This window comes from Notamacropus eugenii, chromosome 1 (assembly GCF_028372415.1).
Source record: "Notamacropus eugenii isolate mMacEug1 chromosome 1, mMacEug1.pri_v2, whole genome shotgun sequence".
Classification (NCBI taxonomy): domain Eukaryota; kingdom Metazoa; phylum Chordata; class Mammalia; order Diprotodontia; family Macropodidae; genus Notamacropus; species Notamacropus eugenii.
In genome coordinates, this window is record NC_092872.1 from 716,895,460 (window position 1) to 716,913,830 (window position 18,371).

At 44.0% G+C, this 18,371-nt stretch overlaps 1 protein-coding gene across 5 annotated transcripts in view; it reads right to left on the reverse strand.

Moving 5' to 3' along the window:
- UBE2D4 (ubiquitin conjugating enzyme E2 D4) overlaps positions 1-18,371 on the reverse strand; it is a 49,880-nt gene that overhangs the window by 14,636 nt on the left and 16,873 nt on the right. For 3 of the 5 annotated variants that reach the window (XM_072636744.1, XM_072636748.1, XM_072636745.1), the window contains exons 2-4: positions 9,329-9,392; positions 6,711-6,742; positions 6,531-6,608 (exon numbers count right to left, since the gene is read on the reverse strand). In XM_072636744.1, the coding sequence (XP_072492845.1) occupies positions 6,531-6,608; positions 6,711-6,719 (87 nt within the window). In that variant the 5' untranslated portion in view covers positions 6,720-6,742; positions 9,329-9,392. The remainder of the gene's footprint in view (positions 1-6,530; positions 6,609-6,710; positions 6,743-9,328; positions 9,393-18,371) is intronic. The other 2 variants (XM_072636747.1, XM_072636746.1) reach the window with 2 other exon arrangements.

The window sequence follows — 18,371 nt, forward strand, 5'->3', positions numbered from 1 at the left end:
TTGAAGGGAATGTTAAATTTCAGTCAGAGGTTAGCAAAAATAAAAATGTAATTTTTTTCCCCATCCAAGTTCCCCTTGGGTTAAGAACCCCTGCTCTAAAGCAATAAGTCTAGTTCTACAAGCCACGTAAAAACCTATCATGCCCAAACTTACTTTCTAACACAGGAAAGGACACTGGTGTTTCAGTGGGTGATTTTATTCTCTCATCCTCCTTCTTTATGAATTTAACAATCACAAGATCCAATGGTCAGGAGATCTCAAGAGCTTACTGACTCTTCTCTTAACTTTTCTAGGAAGGTACAAGCTGCTAACATGGCTCAGAATGCAAGTCTTTCTTCCATTCTTAATCAAAGAGTGATTCATGATAATGGTGTGATAGGAACATTGAGATATTTTGCCCATGTGGGCCAAGGAAGCGGATGATAGAGACAGAGGCATCCTCTAGGCTTTATTTGTTTATCTTAATGTATGTGTGTGTATTCAAAGCTATTCACAAGAATCAATATGTTTTAACAAGGGATAGGGCCTAGCTCTGTGATTTCAGTGGTATAGGGAACCTCTGGTGAGGAAACTCCTGCTACCAAAGCAGGCAAGGACCTTCTTAGATACTGAGAGATTAGCTAAGGGTGAAAAAGCCCAAGGTGCCAGAAGTAAGCCTGGAACCCAGGGCTTTCTAACTCTGGGTCCAGCCCTCTCTCTATTCATTACACAGCACTGTGGGTATCTTAATAAACTAGAAAATAACAACAACTTATCCACTCTTCCCTCTGGATCTATCTCTATCCCCTTTCTGATCCACATTTACCCGCTGCGGCTACATCCCATATACTTGTAGTTGTAGTTCATGTATGTAAACTGGTTTTCTCTATTTGTTTTTCTATTTTTATTTCTCTACTTTGTATCTTTGTATTTTATATTTCATGAACTTATAATTCACGTTCCTTACATTTACCATTTTCAGTGGGAGAGCAGTAGTAATGACATGCTACAATTTGTTTGAACACTGGACATTGAGGTTGTTTCCAGATTTTTGCCACTACAAATAATGCATCTCTATGTAATTTTTGTACAGATAGGTGCCCCCCCCTTAAATTAAATCCAGGTTCAGTGCTTTTAAAACTGTGGGTCATGACCCATAGTTTAAGAAATACCGAAGGGGTCACTAGTGAAAAAAAGATGAACAAGTCCTCCTCTAGACTCATCAAAAAGACAGCCACTGTCCCACTGATAAAGGCTCTAAAGGAAGATAAGATGCTACCAGAAGGGATAGTAAGCTCTAAAAATAATAACAATGCTGCCAATATAATCACAAATGATCTAGATAAGGAAGATAAAGGCAAACTTTAAAAAAAAGACTGAGGTAAAAGTGTTCAAAAAGCTCTTTGGGCAGCTCTGGTTTTTGAGTCATGTTCAAAATACGGAAACAAGCACATGAAGCCACAGATAAGCAGAAAGGAGCATTCCTCTAAGAGCTGCGCTGGGAAGGCTAACCCCCAGCACAGGCTAAGGAAGGTTTGTAGAAAATGCTTTAAGACCGTAACAAGAGGCTTTCTAAAGGTTTGTTTGAAAGGGAAAAAAAGAACAAAGCTACAGCAGGCCCAATCACTACTGGGGACAGATGGCACATTGTTCTCAGACAGACTACAGAAACAATGCTGGATTATGCAGTGTCTGTGTGGCTTTTGTCTTCTAGATCAAGAAGAATGGCCTTCAAACTGAAACCTCTTGGTTAAGAGGCAATGAAACCCAGAAGCAGGGAGTTGAAAGTGAAACAGTGCCTCGATGTTTCAAGTTAATTTAAATCTCTTGGTAGCAAAGAGTTACATGCCAGGTCTTCAGAGAATAAAATGCACAACCCCACCCCCCAGCAGTTTTTACTGCTGCTGGTAATTATGAGAAGGTGAAGAACATGAGAGATGTACCACAGAATAACATCAATTAAGCACCTACGTGCCGAGCACTACAGTAAGACAAATGGACAAAGGTATCATTTGTAAAATCTAGAAAGTTTGGAGCATCCAGCTTAAGAATATCAATCCTCGGCCAAAATTCTAGAATTCCGTCTTCATTTTTTTTAATAATTATCATCTGACCACGTACAAAGAAGAGGGATTAGAACAAGCCGTACCAAATCTTCCCACTGCCTCTTTGGAGTGGCTCCTTGGTGGGGCAGATCAGGGCATTCAGGGCCGCCACAGGGCCCTGGGGTTCCAATCTGACCTCCACCACTTACTGTGTCTGAGCAAGTTGTCACCACAGCCTCCTCATTTGTAAAATGCGAATAATAACAACAGCACCCGCCCTCTTAGGTCTGAATGGGAACAGATGCAGTGAAGACTTCTCAGGGGGACAAGGCTCCTCCCCACAGGAGAAGAGACCTCAGGCCCAGGTTTCGATTCCTCCAGTCAGGTGATTTCCATATAAGGCTATACAGTGCATTAGGATCAACGATTAGCTAGGGTTCACTAACTCCTCAATACCTAATTTGCACAGGCACATGCAGTCTGCGGCCCTCACTCGAGTCCGCCTGATTTGCATAAACTCTCAATGCTCAATTTGCATGAGTCAGCAATGCTTCATTTGCATGTTTTCAATGCCTAATTCGCATATGATGATGTGTATTTTTGCAGGAAATTTGAACCGGGTTCTAAAAGGGATTGGTTATTTTCGCGCCTAGAATGTAAGACCTTGCTTCTCAGCCAATGAGAATAAAGGGAGGGGGATTTCTGCATCAGGGTCTATGTAAACTGCCATTCTGCTTCTGTAAGGTGCCTCCCGACTCCTGCTTTACTGGTGAAGGGACCGCCTGCCTCTTGGGAGAACCGAATAAAGAAGATTTTCTGTTTTTACCTTGAGACACCTCTGAGCAGTCAATTTGAGTAAGGAGGGGGTGTCATGCTATCCCACACAGGTGGCTGTGAGGATCAAATGAATAACCGTAAGGCATCCAGCACAGTGCCTGGAACATGGCTAGTGCTAGATAAATGTTAGCCGTCATTATTATCTGAATTTTTAGCAAACATCTGACAAAATCTCTCGTGATCCTCTTGTCGCACAGTTAGGTGAGCACTTGTTGGCTGAGCCCCCTGCCCAGATGCCCATTAATGAAATCAAGGCCAAGCTGAAACATATGTAGTAGACAGAGTCAGAATCCCCATGAACTACAGCCCTGAGAGGCAAAGGTCAAACTGATGAAGAACAAATGCAATGTTCTCCACCTAAGTTTCAAGATGGCAACAACAAAATCTTTCTTTAACAGCGGTTTATGCAAAAAAAACCCCAAGAAACCAGGGTTTCAGTGGACTGAAAACTCAGTGGGAATGACAGGGCCGCCAAAAACCAAAAACTCCAATGCAAGTTTGGCTTTCGTTAGTAAAGGTGTACTCTTCTGAATACAAGGGGTAATAACTGTTCTATGCTCTGGCTTAGCCAGACCACACCTAAAGGGCTATGTTCCCTTTTGGAAAGACTCTGACATGCTGGAGGGGCTGTGGGGACACACTGCTGGGAGAGCTGTGAATCAAAGCAGTCTGATAAGAACTGTGAAATGAAGCAAACAAAGCGACTGCGACGTCCGTCCGTCCGTCCTGTCTTCTCGGATGGATTCTGAGATTTCCTGACGAGGTTTATACCCCAGAAAGGCCACTGATAAGAAGAACATCTCATATACACCAAAACATTTATAGAAGCACTTTTTGTGGTGGCAAAATATTGGAAACAAAGTAGATTCCCATTCATGGGCAAATGGCTAAACAAATCGTGGTGCATTAATAGGATGATATGTTACTGTGCTACTCAGTGAAAATGAAGCCTACAGAGAGGAATGGAAAGCTTGTACAATCCAGTACAGAGTCAAGAAAACAACATACAAAACGACAACAATGTAAGTGGAAAGAGGAACCACCACCAAACAATCAAGTGAATGTTGCAAAATTACAAAGAATAAACTTGGCCCCAAAGAAGAGACATAAGAAGAGGCCTTTGGAGAGGCAAGAGAAGCATCAATGGGCTATACTGCATATATTTTCAGAACTTTTCAATATATTGATTCATTTTGCTGATTTTTTCCTCTTCTCCTCCCTGTCCCTTTTCCAGCTGATTTCATTAATTTAATTTTTTTTTAAAGTATTTGTTATATAAGGTGGACTGCTGAGAGGGAGGAGAAGGGATGCTGGGAGAAAGTCTGGTTCTTTAAAAACAAAGAATATCAAGGGTTTTTTTTCTTAAAGAGGAACATGAAACACTACAACTTATCCAGTGGACACCTGTTTATAAACAATCTCGATGAGATGAGGCTGAAGTCCTCACACAAAGGGTTTCAAGACAGGATTAAGCTTATTCTGAGAACTGCCCATGACCAGAGCTAGGACCAGGAGGTAGAAGCTACAGAAACAAGAGGATGAAGAATTTTCCAAAAATCAGATTTGTCCAAAAGACTCCATGGGAGGCTTGTGAAACAGTGAGTGCTACAGCTCTGCAGGTGTGCGAGTGACACAGGCATGAGATGATGCCCATGACGCTTGGGTATCTGGGAGGCTGCTCAGAGAACCCTGCACAGAAGTGAGTCTAGGCTCGGTGACTTAACAATTCCATGAGAGTCTCTGGTTCTGGAGATCACAGTCGCCTCCTCCACTTTCTCTTCCCAGGGACAGAGTTCTTCCTGCCTATTCTCCATGCTCTTCAATGAAATGCTTCTTTCTCTTCTATTGGGGGAGGAGATGGAGAGCCAATGGTCACTTTCCTATCACTGAACTACTTACCTTTCAGCTTCCTTTGCTAAATTAATGCCTACTTACTGGAGATATGGTTTTTAAAGTCTTAATAACTGACACATTTGTGATTTGTTTTTTGTACCTTGGGCAAACGCAACTCCTAAATCCCATTCGGCCCAACCCCAACCAAACCTACATTATTGTTTACTTGAAGCAAGGCATTCTATTGGAATGCTGATAAACAGATCTGGTACAGAGCACAGGCCAATCTGCTCTGAAATCATCATCAGTCCCTTGTCCGAGAAGTATGCTAATGCTTATTTTTACTTACTTAACTAAGTTACCTTAAATAGAAGTAAGCCAGGCTAGAATACATACTTTCTAATCTTAATTTAAAAAACATTTCAGAGTCAAACAATTATCTGTGACCACGCTGTTAAGTCCAAACCGACAACATCGTAACCAATATCTGAAGCACATGGTTAAAGTACACCAAAAATTGTCATTTTTCATCTAACCAAGCTGCTTCTGAGGTTCAGATCCCGGTCCCTGCACTGCATGACAAATCCAGAGAAGGTGGGCATCTACAAAAGTTCTACGAGCGTCCGAGGCAGAGGGCAGCCCGTTCTCTCCACCGGTGCCCACAGAAGTCACCCCTAATAACAAGCAGAGAGACCAGGAAGCAGGTAACTGCACACACACTTTAAGTCTAGGTTATGATAAATATGAGGATATCTGAAGCACACCATGGCTCAGCGCAACATAATCACCCACAGACCACCCAACAGCTGACAGACCCTGTGCCTAGAACCAGAAGACACAGTTCTATACCTGTGGGCGCAGGCCAGTCTCTGGCACTGTCAGTTGGTTAGCAACACATTAGAATAGTCTGCCTATGGAGGCTTCAGGGTGGGACTACCTCAGACCCTGGCTTTATGTAGTCTCCTTGTAAGAGTCCACAAAGGCCATGCCATCAGGGAGATTCTAGAGCCTGGTGGTGAGAAATGGAAGGCCCAAAGGACATTCATTCTTCACTTGGTGACCTTATACCTTATGTTAAAGGATGTCTATCTTAAAGGTCAAACACGGTACAGATACTTCACTGATAAAGGCTGATGGTTGGGGAGGGAGCTATGGTTCTGCTCTCACTTGAAGATAAATGAAGAAATGGGTCACACAACTGAAGCTTAAGATGAGAGAAGTGGAGATGAGGACTCTATGATAAGAAACAGTCAGGCTGAAACCTGCACCAGCATAGTAACTAGTCTGGGCCACATAGAGATTCATCCCTGGATAATGATGTCAGGAAGGGGAGGAGCCTAGAGTCCCTCCTAGGGAAACCTGCTTCCTGCCTGGGTTGACAGCCATCCCAGTGTGGCACAATTCCGTCCCCTCCCCATTCCCACCCTGGTCCCCACTCCCAGATGCCTGAGACCTTCACAGAGACAAGGCCCAGACCACTGCCTCTCTAGATACTATGGCACCCACAGCTGGACTGCTTGTTTTACCTGCCATCCCACCTCCCACCCTCCTACCCCACTCCCCCCATCTCTGCCCTCACCCCAGGTGAAAAAAGTCCTAGTTAGGGCTGTAACCTCATCTATGAAAAACATTTTCAGGATGCAAAATAGTATCAATGATTGAAATAAAAACACCTGTCAATTGAACTGTCCCACAGCCCAAGCTACTCCAGCTTCTCCCTGGGGGGATGAAGGCAGCGTCCCTGTTGCTGTTCCAGGGAACCACTTTCAAATCCACTTATCACGGGGCCTTCTTTGTCTACAAATGTCAGCCAAAGTCAACGAGACCCTTCCTTACCTTTGGCGGTTTGAAAGGGTAATCTGTAGGGAAGTGAATAGTCAGGAAGAAAACACCACCTTGGTAAGGGCTATCATTCTAGAATGACAAGACATCAAACACACGCCAATTAGAAGAAGAAACAGGAATTTAAAATGAAAAGGGAAGGCCAAAGCAGGGAACTTAGCAGGTGGTACGTACCGGGCCCATGATGGTGGCCTGCCAGTGGAATACTGAAAAATAGAGAGAGACATGGTGATATAATAAAGCCATGAGAATTAGGAACTACTCAGATAAATACACCAGTTCCACTACTGACCCTCTTACAACTTTTCACACACTAGTTAGAGTTTTTCTTTGTTTTGATCAGTTCTTATAATGCTAAACTGACCTCCAGATTCCTTGTGAGGGGCAGCAAGGTGGTACAGTGGGGAGAGCACAGGGCCTACAGTCAGGAAGATCTGAGTTCAAATCCAGGCCCAGACACTTACTTAGATGTGTGATCCTGGGCAAGTTACTTCACCTTTGTTTGCCTTAGTTTCCTCAAGTGTAAAATGAGGATAATCCTGGTACCTAACTCCCAGAGTTATGGTGCAGATCAAATGAGACAATAACTGCAAAGCCCTTAGCACCAAGTACGATATGAAAATTAGCTGTCACTGTTATAATGATTGTTTCTTACCAAAGAACCTTTTTTCCCTCGGTCCATCCAAAGGCTTTTCTTCCAAAGCATTTCTCCCAAAAGTCAACCTTAAGACACCGGAAGTGAAGGACTATTTCTTCTCTACACGTTTTTACCCTGTGGGGCCTGGGCCATGGACTCTCTGAGGATTCAGCAGCACTGATAAGTTTTCCAAGTTTTTCTGGTTTCCCTCTCTCTTTTCTCACTTTCTGTTGATTCCCATTTTCATTTTTGGCTCTACCTAAGAACTCAGGGTTACCTATTTTGGCTCCTGCTCTGCTTCCCATTTCTGGATGAGCTCCTCTCCACTCACCTGACACCACAGAAGAGAAAGAGAGGCAAGAACAGAATGTATAAATAGCCCAATAACCAATTCCTCGGTTCCTAAAGTCAATCACGTCTGGTACTGGCATAAGGTTAATACAACTCATTTCATAGCCTTTTTGGAAAATGCCTGTCCACACCACTGAAGGGGAATGAATGTTCCAACTGACTTCTATCTAGTGTGGGTGTCTAATGGTGTCATGTCTCTCACAGAGACTTGGTCCAAGTCCTGATGTCCCCCATCAACCATCTCCTAGTGTGTACGCAAATACAACAAAAGCTCTATACCGAAGAACAATGAACAGACCCACTACCACTAGTGTTGCAAAGGCAAGGGCCAAGGCAAAAGCTGACAAACACTTTTAGCCCTTGTTGCTTCCAGCAAAGCTGCCTAATACTAGTGGGAATCACAGGTGCCTGACAAGCCTGAGGCACAGATGGAGGAGAAAGACAAAAAGGCAGAGAAAGGAGGAGACCCTAGCAAGGAGAAAAGCGAAGGAAGAGAAACAGATGTGGTGGCCCCTTCTGGCTGCATGGTGACTGGCCAGCTCAGGTCCACTGAGGTGTCTCAGGGTTCTCTGCCAGATGGACGCCACATGCTCAGAATATGGGGTGCTGCAAACACCTGCAGGAACGTAGAGGTCATCTGATGGGACACAGAGGAGCCTCATTGGAGAGAATGGTGACATGAGAAGGGTCTTTGGTCCCTAAGCCCTCAAAACCGGAATAGAATCCTCTGCATCAGCTGCCCCTGAAATCTACTCACCCAACAGACGTCAGTGTGGTACAGTCATCTACTCTGCCATCCTCTATCTGTGACACAAGGACCTGCTCTACTGACCACTTACCTGCCTGCCTCCTCAAGGGCAGCAGACAAGTCTGAAAGCAGGGGTCCAGAGAACAGAGAGAGCTATGGAGAAGAGGTGAGGTGCTAGGAGAGGGCAGCAAGGGGGAAGGGAAGGAGGCCAAAGAGCTCTCTGGAGAAGACAGTGGCCTGGGCAGGAAGCTCCAGAAGAAGGCAGCAGGAGCACCAGGAAGATGGCAGTGGGTGGGTCTCCATGCCATTCTCTCCTCCAATTTGGCCACGGTTGAGAGAAAAGTTTCCTGAAGCTCTTCTATCACAGGTATGGACAGGTAGGTAAACAGAGTCAGGCAAAAGCCAGAGAAAAGATGGGCTGCTGCCTCTCCTTGCCTCACCCCCCACCCCCGCCAGGGTCAACAAAAGCCAAAGCAGTGGGGAGCCAGCCCCCTGCATGGATACTGCTGTCCTACACTAGAGGAATGAAGAGAGCTGGCCCCTTCCTCCAGTCCTAAAGGAAGCCTGACAAGGCATGGGCAGTGGCCACAGCACAAGAATCATCAATATTTAAAAAAAAACAAAAACTCATAAAGAGCCATCACCCAAAGAGATAATTACTTAGAGAAATCTTTCAAGTGCCAGCTGCCTTGTAATTCTGCGCCTGTGGTAGTATGCCACAGAGAGATTTCTTGAGCGGACTGACTGATTACCTGGAAAGGCCACTGCCTAACCTCCCTGGAAAGCAATGTCCTCATCTGCCCCCAGCAGGAAGGGTGGTATCACAGCCCCAGAGGGGCCCACTCACTGCTGACTACTGACCAGCCACACTACTCCTGACTAATGATCTTCTAATGAAATTGGAACTTAAACTAAAGGAAGAAAAAAGGATGGCTGCTTCATTCATTCACTGTGTGATCTGCAGTGGGGAACGTTTTTTAAAAGCTGAGCTGGCAAAATGTGGGGATTCATTTGCAAGACTCCTTTAACCCAAAGCCCTAAAATGCCATTACTTACAATCATCACCCACAGGTCCTGCTGAGCACTGGGCGGGAGGGTCCCTCTGCAAGTCAGTTAATTCCTAGGAACATGAGAGAGTGATTTCAGAGTTGGCTGTGCTCACTTGCGGGCTCGCTGGGAGTCCATGACAGCTCCCCCACACACACTGGCCCGGCCCAACTCCCAAGCACTGACTCTGTCACTTGGCAAGTTATTCCTCCTGGTGAAGAGGTAAGACCCAGATTCCTGAGAACAGAGAATGGTTGTGCTAAAGGATCTTCCCCAGCAGGCTTCAAGCTTCCCATCACCACCTCCATCACTGCCTTTTCAAATATTCCATGGTGCAGCCTTATCTGTGGCCAGCAGCTGTAGCAAAGGCACAAACAAAGATGCCTCCCCTCCCCAGGGCAATGACTCCTTCAGCCTTAGGAACTGCAGTGAGTCAATAAGCATTTATTAAGCTCCCACCATGTGCCAAGCACTGTGGTAAGTGCTGGGGAGATGAGGAAAGGGGCTCAGTCTCCTGGGGATGGGCAGGGGGTGAGCAACTGAAAACAGCTATGAAGGAACAGATCCACACGGGATAATCCTCAAAAGAATCTCAGGGGGAAGGCACCAGCGTTTAGAAGGACCAGGAAGGGCTTTGTGCAGAAAGGGGAATGTAGCTGAGAAGAGGCAAAGGTGAGGAAGCAGAGAATTCCAGGCCTGGGGACATCCCAGGGACATGACTGTTGTTGGGGGTATAGGGGTATGTGTGTGTATGTGTGTGCATGCATGCCTATGTGTGCATGCGTGTTTGTGTGTGTGTGTGTGTGTGTGTGTGTGTGTGTGTGTGTATGAGAGAGACAGAGACAGAGATATGGTCAGACTTGTGGTTTGACAGCTGAGTAGAAGGGCCTGCAGGGGGAAGGTTTGAGGCAGGGGGACCAAGCAGACCCAAGCATCACCTTGACATACTCCACAGCAAACAAAGACATCAGACAGTCGCCCATGTGCAGCCACAACACTTAGGGCAACGGGACAGAGGCTGGTTTCAGAATGTCCCTCTTCCATGCCCCATCCCCAGGGAGAGGCTCCAGTTTTTAATTACCCTTCACCTGTCCTCCCCACAGCTTCCATCTCTTTCTAGGGACTATTCCTGAGTCCTTAAATTGGAACTTCCTGAGGCAGGACAATGCAGCTCCGTTGTCCACACAACAAGGGTGGCTGGTTATCTCTTTGGCTGATGGTCCCTCTTAACTCAGAGGGATGGGACAATTCCAAAGGAAGGGTGAGTAAGCCTTTAAGGTTCAGCTTTGGGCAATGCCATTGTCTCACCCCTATCATGATTCTTTTTGAGCGCCCAGCTCAAGTCCCTGTAATCATTCAGTCACCCCCTCATTGATCCCAGTCTTCACCAACATCACTTTTCTGGTAACTTGGCGTTGATACATCTATCTCTACACAACTATAAAGGATCAAGTACTGAAAACACAGAGTAACAGCTCCAATTAGATGCACTAACAAAATGGAGAAGGGGCCTTGTACGAGGAACAGAGGCCTGAGGAGGCTCTAGGTGATCTGGGTTCCAGTTCTGACTCTCTCAGTAGCCATGTGGCCGAAGGCAGCAATCTCCCTTTGCTTGGCTTCTACTTCCTCATTTGTAAAATCAATCGAGTCCATTGCCCCCAATCATGTCTAAAGTTACTCCCAGCTCTAACATTTGAGGACTCTGGAGAATCCAAATTAATGGAAGAATTTAAAAACACCACCACCATCACCCTACAGTTAAATCTGATTATTTGTAATTCCAGCAAAATATTAATTGCTTTTGGTTAATCCTTTCTGCTTGACACAAATTTATTCAGTGGAACACAAAGGACTTCGGTACTTCAACAGGGACTTCTAAGTTCCCTACCATTCTGGGTCATTCTACACTGGTGCAACTGAGGATCATGACTCTTTGGGTGTGGAAGGAAATCTGACTCAATTCTAAAACCATCTGCCAAGCACCTAGTAAAGACCAAGCCTTCGCTAAGCCTGAGCACAGACACACCCACCCACAGACACACAAATTCTGCCCTGGGCCCTCAGCTCAGTGTCAGCTGCCTAGGACCCAGGCAAGGGAGGTGAGGGAAACAAAGTCACAGACAAGCCACCAAAAAGATAACGCATTTGTGGACCAGAGCGCTATCTACAGAGACTCTTCCGGTTTTTCTCACTTGTATTTATCTGTGACACTGGTCCTCACAGTTTCATAACTCCTGTCGCACCTGAATGTAATATCCTAATATAAAAGCTACAGACAGCTTGAGCATACATTGGCTGGACACCCCTGAGTGACACAAAGCATGCCAGGAATAGTCACTGACCTGAATTACTGCCCCCACCAGGTTACAACCCAAGGGTCACCTCATCCTCATCTTGTTGAGGACAGTCAGTTTTCTGCTTAAATGGAAGTCACCTTAGTTTACTGCAGGCATCGCTGTATCTCCATGGGATTATTTCACCCTACAGAGGTGTGAACTGTCCTATTTTTCCTGACCTGACACAACCCATTCTCAGTAATGGCGTAGAAGGAGAATTTTGTGGCTGCTGTGACCTTCTTTGCCTCTGTTTCCTCATCTGTAAAATGAGCTGGAGAAGGAAATGGCAAACCACTCCAGTGTCTGCCAAGAAAATCCCAAATAGGGTCACAAAGGGCCAGATATAACTGAAGCGACTGAACACCTACCACCACCACCACAATGCCTCACCATTCCACAAACAGGGGATGGGCTGTATTCTGGGCAGCCAAAGGAAGGAGGACCCAAGCAGAAGGACCACTCTACTCTTCTCTTTTCCACCATGGTATAAAACATAAAGGAAAAATTAGAGCCCAAGCCTGAATTTGCCTTCCTGAAGGCAGAAAAGCTAAGCAAAAAAGGATGAAGCTAAAATGTCCTGGGTTCAAGAGAAGGATTTTCCCATCTGAGGAAGGGTTAAATTAGTTGTTCTCTGAGATCAATTCCAACATAACCATGAGGGGACAGTGTGGTAAAGTAGAAAGGGTGATGGACTTAAGAGTCAGAGGATATGGGTACATATCCTGGCTGTGCCACTTGCTACCTACAGGTTACCCTGACAAGACAGTTACTATCTCTGAACCTCAGTTTCCCTGCCTGTAAGATCAAAGGTTTGGCTCAGATGATTCCTAGAGTCCTTCCTAACATACTGTCACTTACCTCAAATCCACTCAAGGGAGGAAGGGGGGACTTTCCTGTTTCTCCTGGTATTAGGCCTGTATCACTAGAGTAATTAGAGAAGTTTGAAAGCCTTGGGAGGTAGTAAGCTTCCTCTACTGGAAGTGTTTCTTATACCTAATGGCTGTCTGACTGTATCACTTCTTTTTTTTTTTAATTTATTTATTTAACTTTTAACATTCATTTTCACAAAATTTTGGGTTCCAAATTTTCTCCCCATTTGTCCCCTCCCCATACCCTAAAAGACCAAGAATTCTGATAGCCCCTATCACCAATCTGCCCTCTCTTCTATCATTCCTCCCTTCCCTTGTCCCCATCTTTTCTTTTGTCCTGTAGGGCCAGATAACTTTCTATACCCCATTACCTGTATTTCTTATTTCCTAGTAGCAAGAACAGTACTCGACAGTTGTTCCTAAAACTTTGACTTCCAACTTCTCTTCATCCCTCCCTCCCCACCCATTCCCTTTGGGAAGGCAAGCAATTCAATATAGGCCATATCTGTGTAGTTTTGCAAATGACTTCCATAATAGTCATGTTGTGTAAGACTAACTATGTTTCCCTCCATCCTATCCTGCCCCCCATGCTTCTATTTTCTCTTTTGATCCTGTCCCTCCCCAAGAGTGTTGACTTCAAATTGCTCCCTCCTCCCATTGCCCTCCCTTCCATCATCCCCCCCCATGCTTACCCCCTTATCCCCCACTTTCCTGTATTGTAAGATAGGTTTTCATACCAAAATGAGTGTGCATTTTATTCCTTCCTTCAGTCGAATGTGATGAGAGTAAACTTCATCTTCTTCTCTCACCTCCTCTCTTTTTCCCTCCACTGAAAAGTCTTTTGCTTGCCTCTTTTATGAGATAATTTGCCCCATTCCATTTCTCCCTTTCTCCTCCCAATATATTTCTCTCTCACTGCTTAATTTCATTTTTTTAAGATATGATCCCATCCTATTCCATTCACTTTGTGCTCTCTGCCTCTGTGTGTGTGTGTGAGTATGTGTGAGTGTGTATGTGTGTATGTAATCCCACCAACTACCCAGATACTGAAAAGTTTCAAGAGTTACAAATATTATCTTTCCATGTAGGAATGTAAACAGTTCAACTTTAGTAAAGTCCCTTATGACTTCTCTTTGCTGTTTACCTTTTCACGCTTCACTCTTGTGTTTGAAAGTCAAATTTTCTTTTCAGCTCTGGTCTTTTCATCAAGAATGCTTGAAAGTCCTCTATTTCATTGAAAGACCATTTTTCCCCTGAAGTATTATACTCAGTTTTGCTGGGTAGGTGATTCTTGGTTTTAGTCCTAGTTCCTTTGACTTCTGGAATATGATATTCCACGCCCTTCGATCCCTTAATGTAGAAGCTGCTAGATCTTGTGTTATCCTGATTGTATTTCCACAATACTTGAATTGTTTCTTTCTAGCTGCTTGCAGTATTTTCTCCTTGACCAGGGAACTCTGGAATTTGGCCACAAAGTTCCTAGGAGTTTCTCTTTTTGGATCTCTTTCAGGCAGTGATTGGTGGATTCCTTGAATACTTATTTTGCCCTCTGGTTCTAGAATCTCAGGGCAGTTTTCCTTGATAATTTCATGAAAGATGATATCTAGGCTCTTTTTCTGATCATGGCTTTCAGGTAGTCCCATAATTTTTAAATTGTCTGTCCTGGATCTATTTTCCAGGTCAGTTGTTTTTCCAATGAGATATTTCACATTCTCTTCCATTTTTTCATTCTTTTGGTTTTGTTTTGTGATTTCTTGGTTTCTCATAAAGTCATTAGCCTCCATCCGTTCCACTGTAATTTTGAAAGAACTATTTTCTTCACTGAGCTTTTGAACTCCTTTTCCATTTGGCTAATTCTGCTTCTTAAAGCATTCTTCTCCTCACTGGCTTTTTGAACCTCTTTTGCCAATTGAGTTAGCCTATTTTTCAAGGTGTTATTTTCTTCAGCATTTTTTTGGGTCTCCTTTAGCAAGGTGTTGACCTGCTTTTCATGCTTTTCTTGCATCTCTCTCATTTCTCTTCCCAGTTTTTCCTCCACCTCTCTAACTTGATTTTCAAAATCCTTTTTGAGCTCTTCCATGGCCTGAGCCCATGGAATATTAATTATGGACGTTTGGGATACAGAAGCCTTAACATTTATGTCTTTCCCTGGTTGTAAGCATTGTTCTTCCTCATCAAAAAGGATGGGAGGAGATATCTGTTCACCAAGAAAGTAGCCTTCTATGGTCTTATTTTTTTTCCCTTTTCTGGGCATTTTCCCAGCCAGTGACTTGACTTCTGAGTGTCCTCTCCACACCCACCTCGCCTCCAGACCTGCCCAGCCAGTGCTTGGGGTCTGAGATTCAAATGCTGCTTCCCAGCCTCAGGGCTTTTGGCTGGGGCAGGGCTGCTATTCAGTGTGAGATTAAGTTCAGCTGCTCAGGTTGGGGCAGGGCCGCCACCTCAGGGGGTTTATGTGGAGACCTTTGACAATGGACCCGGGCTCCTGCCTGCTTTGGGAGCCTCTGTCATCTGCTGCCTCCCGAGGGGGCCTGGGTTATGGGGACACCCCGCTCCCCTCTCGAGGAGCCAAAAAGACTCTCTCACTGACCTTTGTGCCTGTGGGTGGAGGGACCTGCGCTGCGGCTGGAGATTCTGTCCCTGAAGCCTGCTGGGATCTGCTCCTCTCAGTGCTGCGGCCAAGGCAGGGCTGGGCTCTGCTCTGGGTCCAGTGCGTGATGGACCTTTCAGGTCAGTTTTTCAGGTCTCTCTGGAACAGAAATCTCCTCCAGTCCTTTGTTCTGTGACTTCTGCTGCTCTAGAATTTGTTGGGAGTTCTTCTTTACAGGTATTTTATGGGCTGTGGGTTCAGAGCTAGCGTATATGTTTCTTTCTACTCCGCCATCTTGGCTCCCCCCCCCCGACTGTATCACTTCTTTAACCACGCTACTTATCTGTCTGCCCACACGCTGCACTGAACCTCAGCTCTTCATCTGTGAAATGGGTGTAACACTTACACCAGCTCTCTCCCTGTTCATCTCTGTCTCCAGCCTTTCTGGCTTCCTTCAGGTCCCAGGCAAAATCTCACTTTTGGCATCCCTCTCTTTATCCTCACTGCTTCATTAATCTATCCATCTCGTCTACTCTTGGATTTCAAGTATCATGCAGCAGAAAAAGCACTGGATTTGCAGGCAGAAATACTGGGTTTTAGAGTCAGGACTTCCATGTTTAATTTCATTTATGTAGAAGCTTTTGCACAAACAATTCTAATAAAGCTCAGATCAAATGAATAATTAACTGGGAAAAATTTTTGCAGCAAGTTTTTCTGACAAAAGTCTTATTCCCAAGATATATAAAGAACTGATTCAAATTTCTAAGAAAAAGAGCCATTCCCCAACTGACAAATGGTCTAAGAATATGAACATACAGTTCTTAAGGGAAGAAACTCAATCTGTGGCCATGGGAAAAAAATATTCCACATCATTACTAGCAAAATGTAAATAAAAGCATTTCTGAGATTCCAGCTTACACTCAGAGGCACAAAGATGACAAAAGAGGGAAATGATAAATGTAGGAAGGGCTATGGGAAAACAGTGGTGTAATGCTGGTGGACCTGTGAATGGGTACAAATCATTGTGGAAAGTCATTTGGAATTATACACAAAAAGTTACTAAACAGTGAGTAAAAAAGGAACAGGGCCTTTATTTGCAAAAATATTTATAGCAATTAAAAAAAAGCAACCTGGAAACTAAGAGGCTGTCCAACAACTGAGGGATGGCCAGGTAAGTTGGGGTATGTGAACGGGATCAAATATCATGATGCCATAAAAAATAAGGACTTGGAACAACTTAGACAAATTAATGCAGAGAGAAGTGAACAGAAGCATTACAATTTATACCATATACAAAAAGGAACAGTTTTAAGGACTTTCATAAACTGATGAATGAAATGAGCAGAAGCAGGAGGAGGACACACACACAATAACACAACGTTAAGAGACAAGTGAGGACCATCGCCGACATGATGACCACCATTCAGAAGATCAATGATGAGCACACATTTCTGCTGACTGACATTGAGGGAATGTATTCTGCTAGACTCTGCATGTTTGTTACCAGGCACCCCCGCCACGAGGGGGGGAAGAAGGGAAAACAGATTTGTTTACTTCTTTTAAAACAGCATTTTGGCGATGGTTTTGGTGATGCTGCAGAAGTGAAACGTTACATGCCCTTTCAGATGAGGTCCCTGTGTTATTAGTTTTACTTAACTATTTATTGCTATTGCAAGAGACTCCTCATAGAGTGGGATTAGTAATCTATAAATGTCTGTAATGTAAAAACAAAACACTTCAATACAACTCTAAGTGGCAAAAAGAATGTCAGATTTAAAATGCAGTTGGAGGGGAAGAAAGGAATGTTGGCCTATATATAAAAATAGCTTTCTAAAGGGAGTGTCATAATCTCCAGCAAAGTTCCTATCCCACTCAGCATGTGAACAGTAGTTGTCAAAGATTAGTCCAGTGGAGTATAAATTCTAATAAATCTACCCAACTTAAAAGGTTTGTGGACAGCTAGTGACAAACTACAGCTGTGGACCATTCCGATCGGTCAGTCAATAAATGTTTGTTAAGTGCCTACTGCATGCTGGGCACTCGGCTAAGCACTGAGGCCCTGCCCTCAAGGAACTCACAATCTAATGGGGGAGACAACAAGCACAGAAATATGTATAAAGAAGCTACATTTGGGATAAATGGGAAAGGCTTCATGTAGAGGGTGGGATTTGAGCTAGGACCTGAAGGAAGCCAGGAAAGCAGGAGATGAGGAGGGAAAGCATTCCAGGCATGGGGGACACAAAGCTGGAGAAAAGTCCAGAGTCAGGAGATGGAGTGTCTTGTGCAAGGAGACCAGTATCAACAGGACCCCAAAAAGAAAACTAGGAAGGTAGGAGGGGCCAGGCTGTGTCAAACTTTGAACACCAAACAGAAGATTTTATATTTGATCAGGAGGCAATAGGGAGCCACGGCAGTTTTCCGAGGAGGGGAGAGGTGCCATGGTAAGACCTGCAGGTTCATCACCAGAATGGTTGTAGAGAGATTAAATTTTTGGCCACAGAACCTCTTGAAGAAATTACTAAATATTAAATCACAGAAGAATTACAATGTCCTTAACTGGAGGAAGTGCCCACACTGAAAAAAGTCATAAACACTCTGAGCACAGATGACTTTCATTTGAGGGGCACAGATGCCCCTACCAAAGAAAAATCATCATTGCACAAGTCTCAATATGAAGAGTAGGCTTAATGTTAGACAGCCTTTTCCTAATACTAGTAGTGGGGCTGGGAGTCATTCCAGTTTATACATCACATTTTAAAGAAAGTCACCCCACTGAATTGGTGGAAGTCACTTAAGCACTTGGTCATCAGCCTACCAAAGTGATAAGTGAGTCTTTAAATAATAATGGTTTCTTTTGTATGCGTTGAAAGAAAATGCCCCTTCTTGGAACAGAATCTAGATTGAAAAAAAAAATCATGCAGGAATTTTGAAAAGTGAGAAAACTATGTCTTTCTTGTACATAAGAAGGAAGAGGAAGATTAAAACTCAGCTGCAGAACCCAATATTTAAAATTTCTAACATTGAGTTGGCTGAAGGTGTAAATTTTCTTTTAAAAAAAAATTCCAAACTATGATTCATATTTATAACTAAAATCTTTACAATTTCATGCTTTTAGAACTTATGAGTCAAAATACATGCACTAGTTGTTGACTAAAAATCTCAAAAGCATGTTTATTTTAATTAAATGATTTAAATGTCTTGTTCTAGTCATCATTTTTATCTTCCTAATACACAATGTTAAAATACCCTCCAAATAT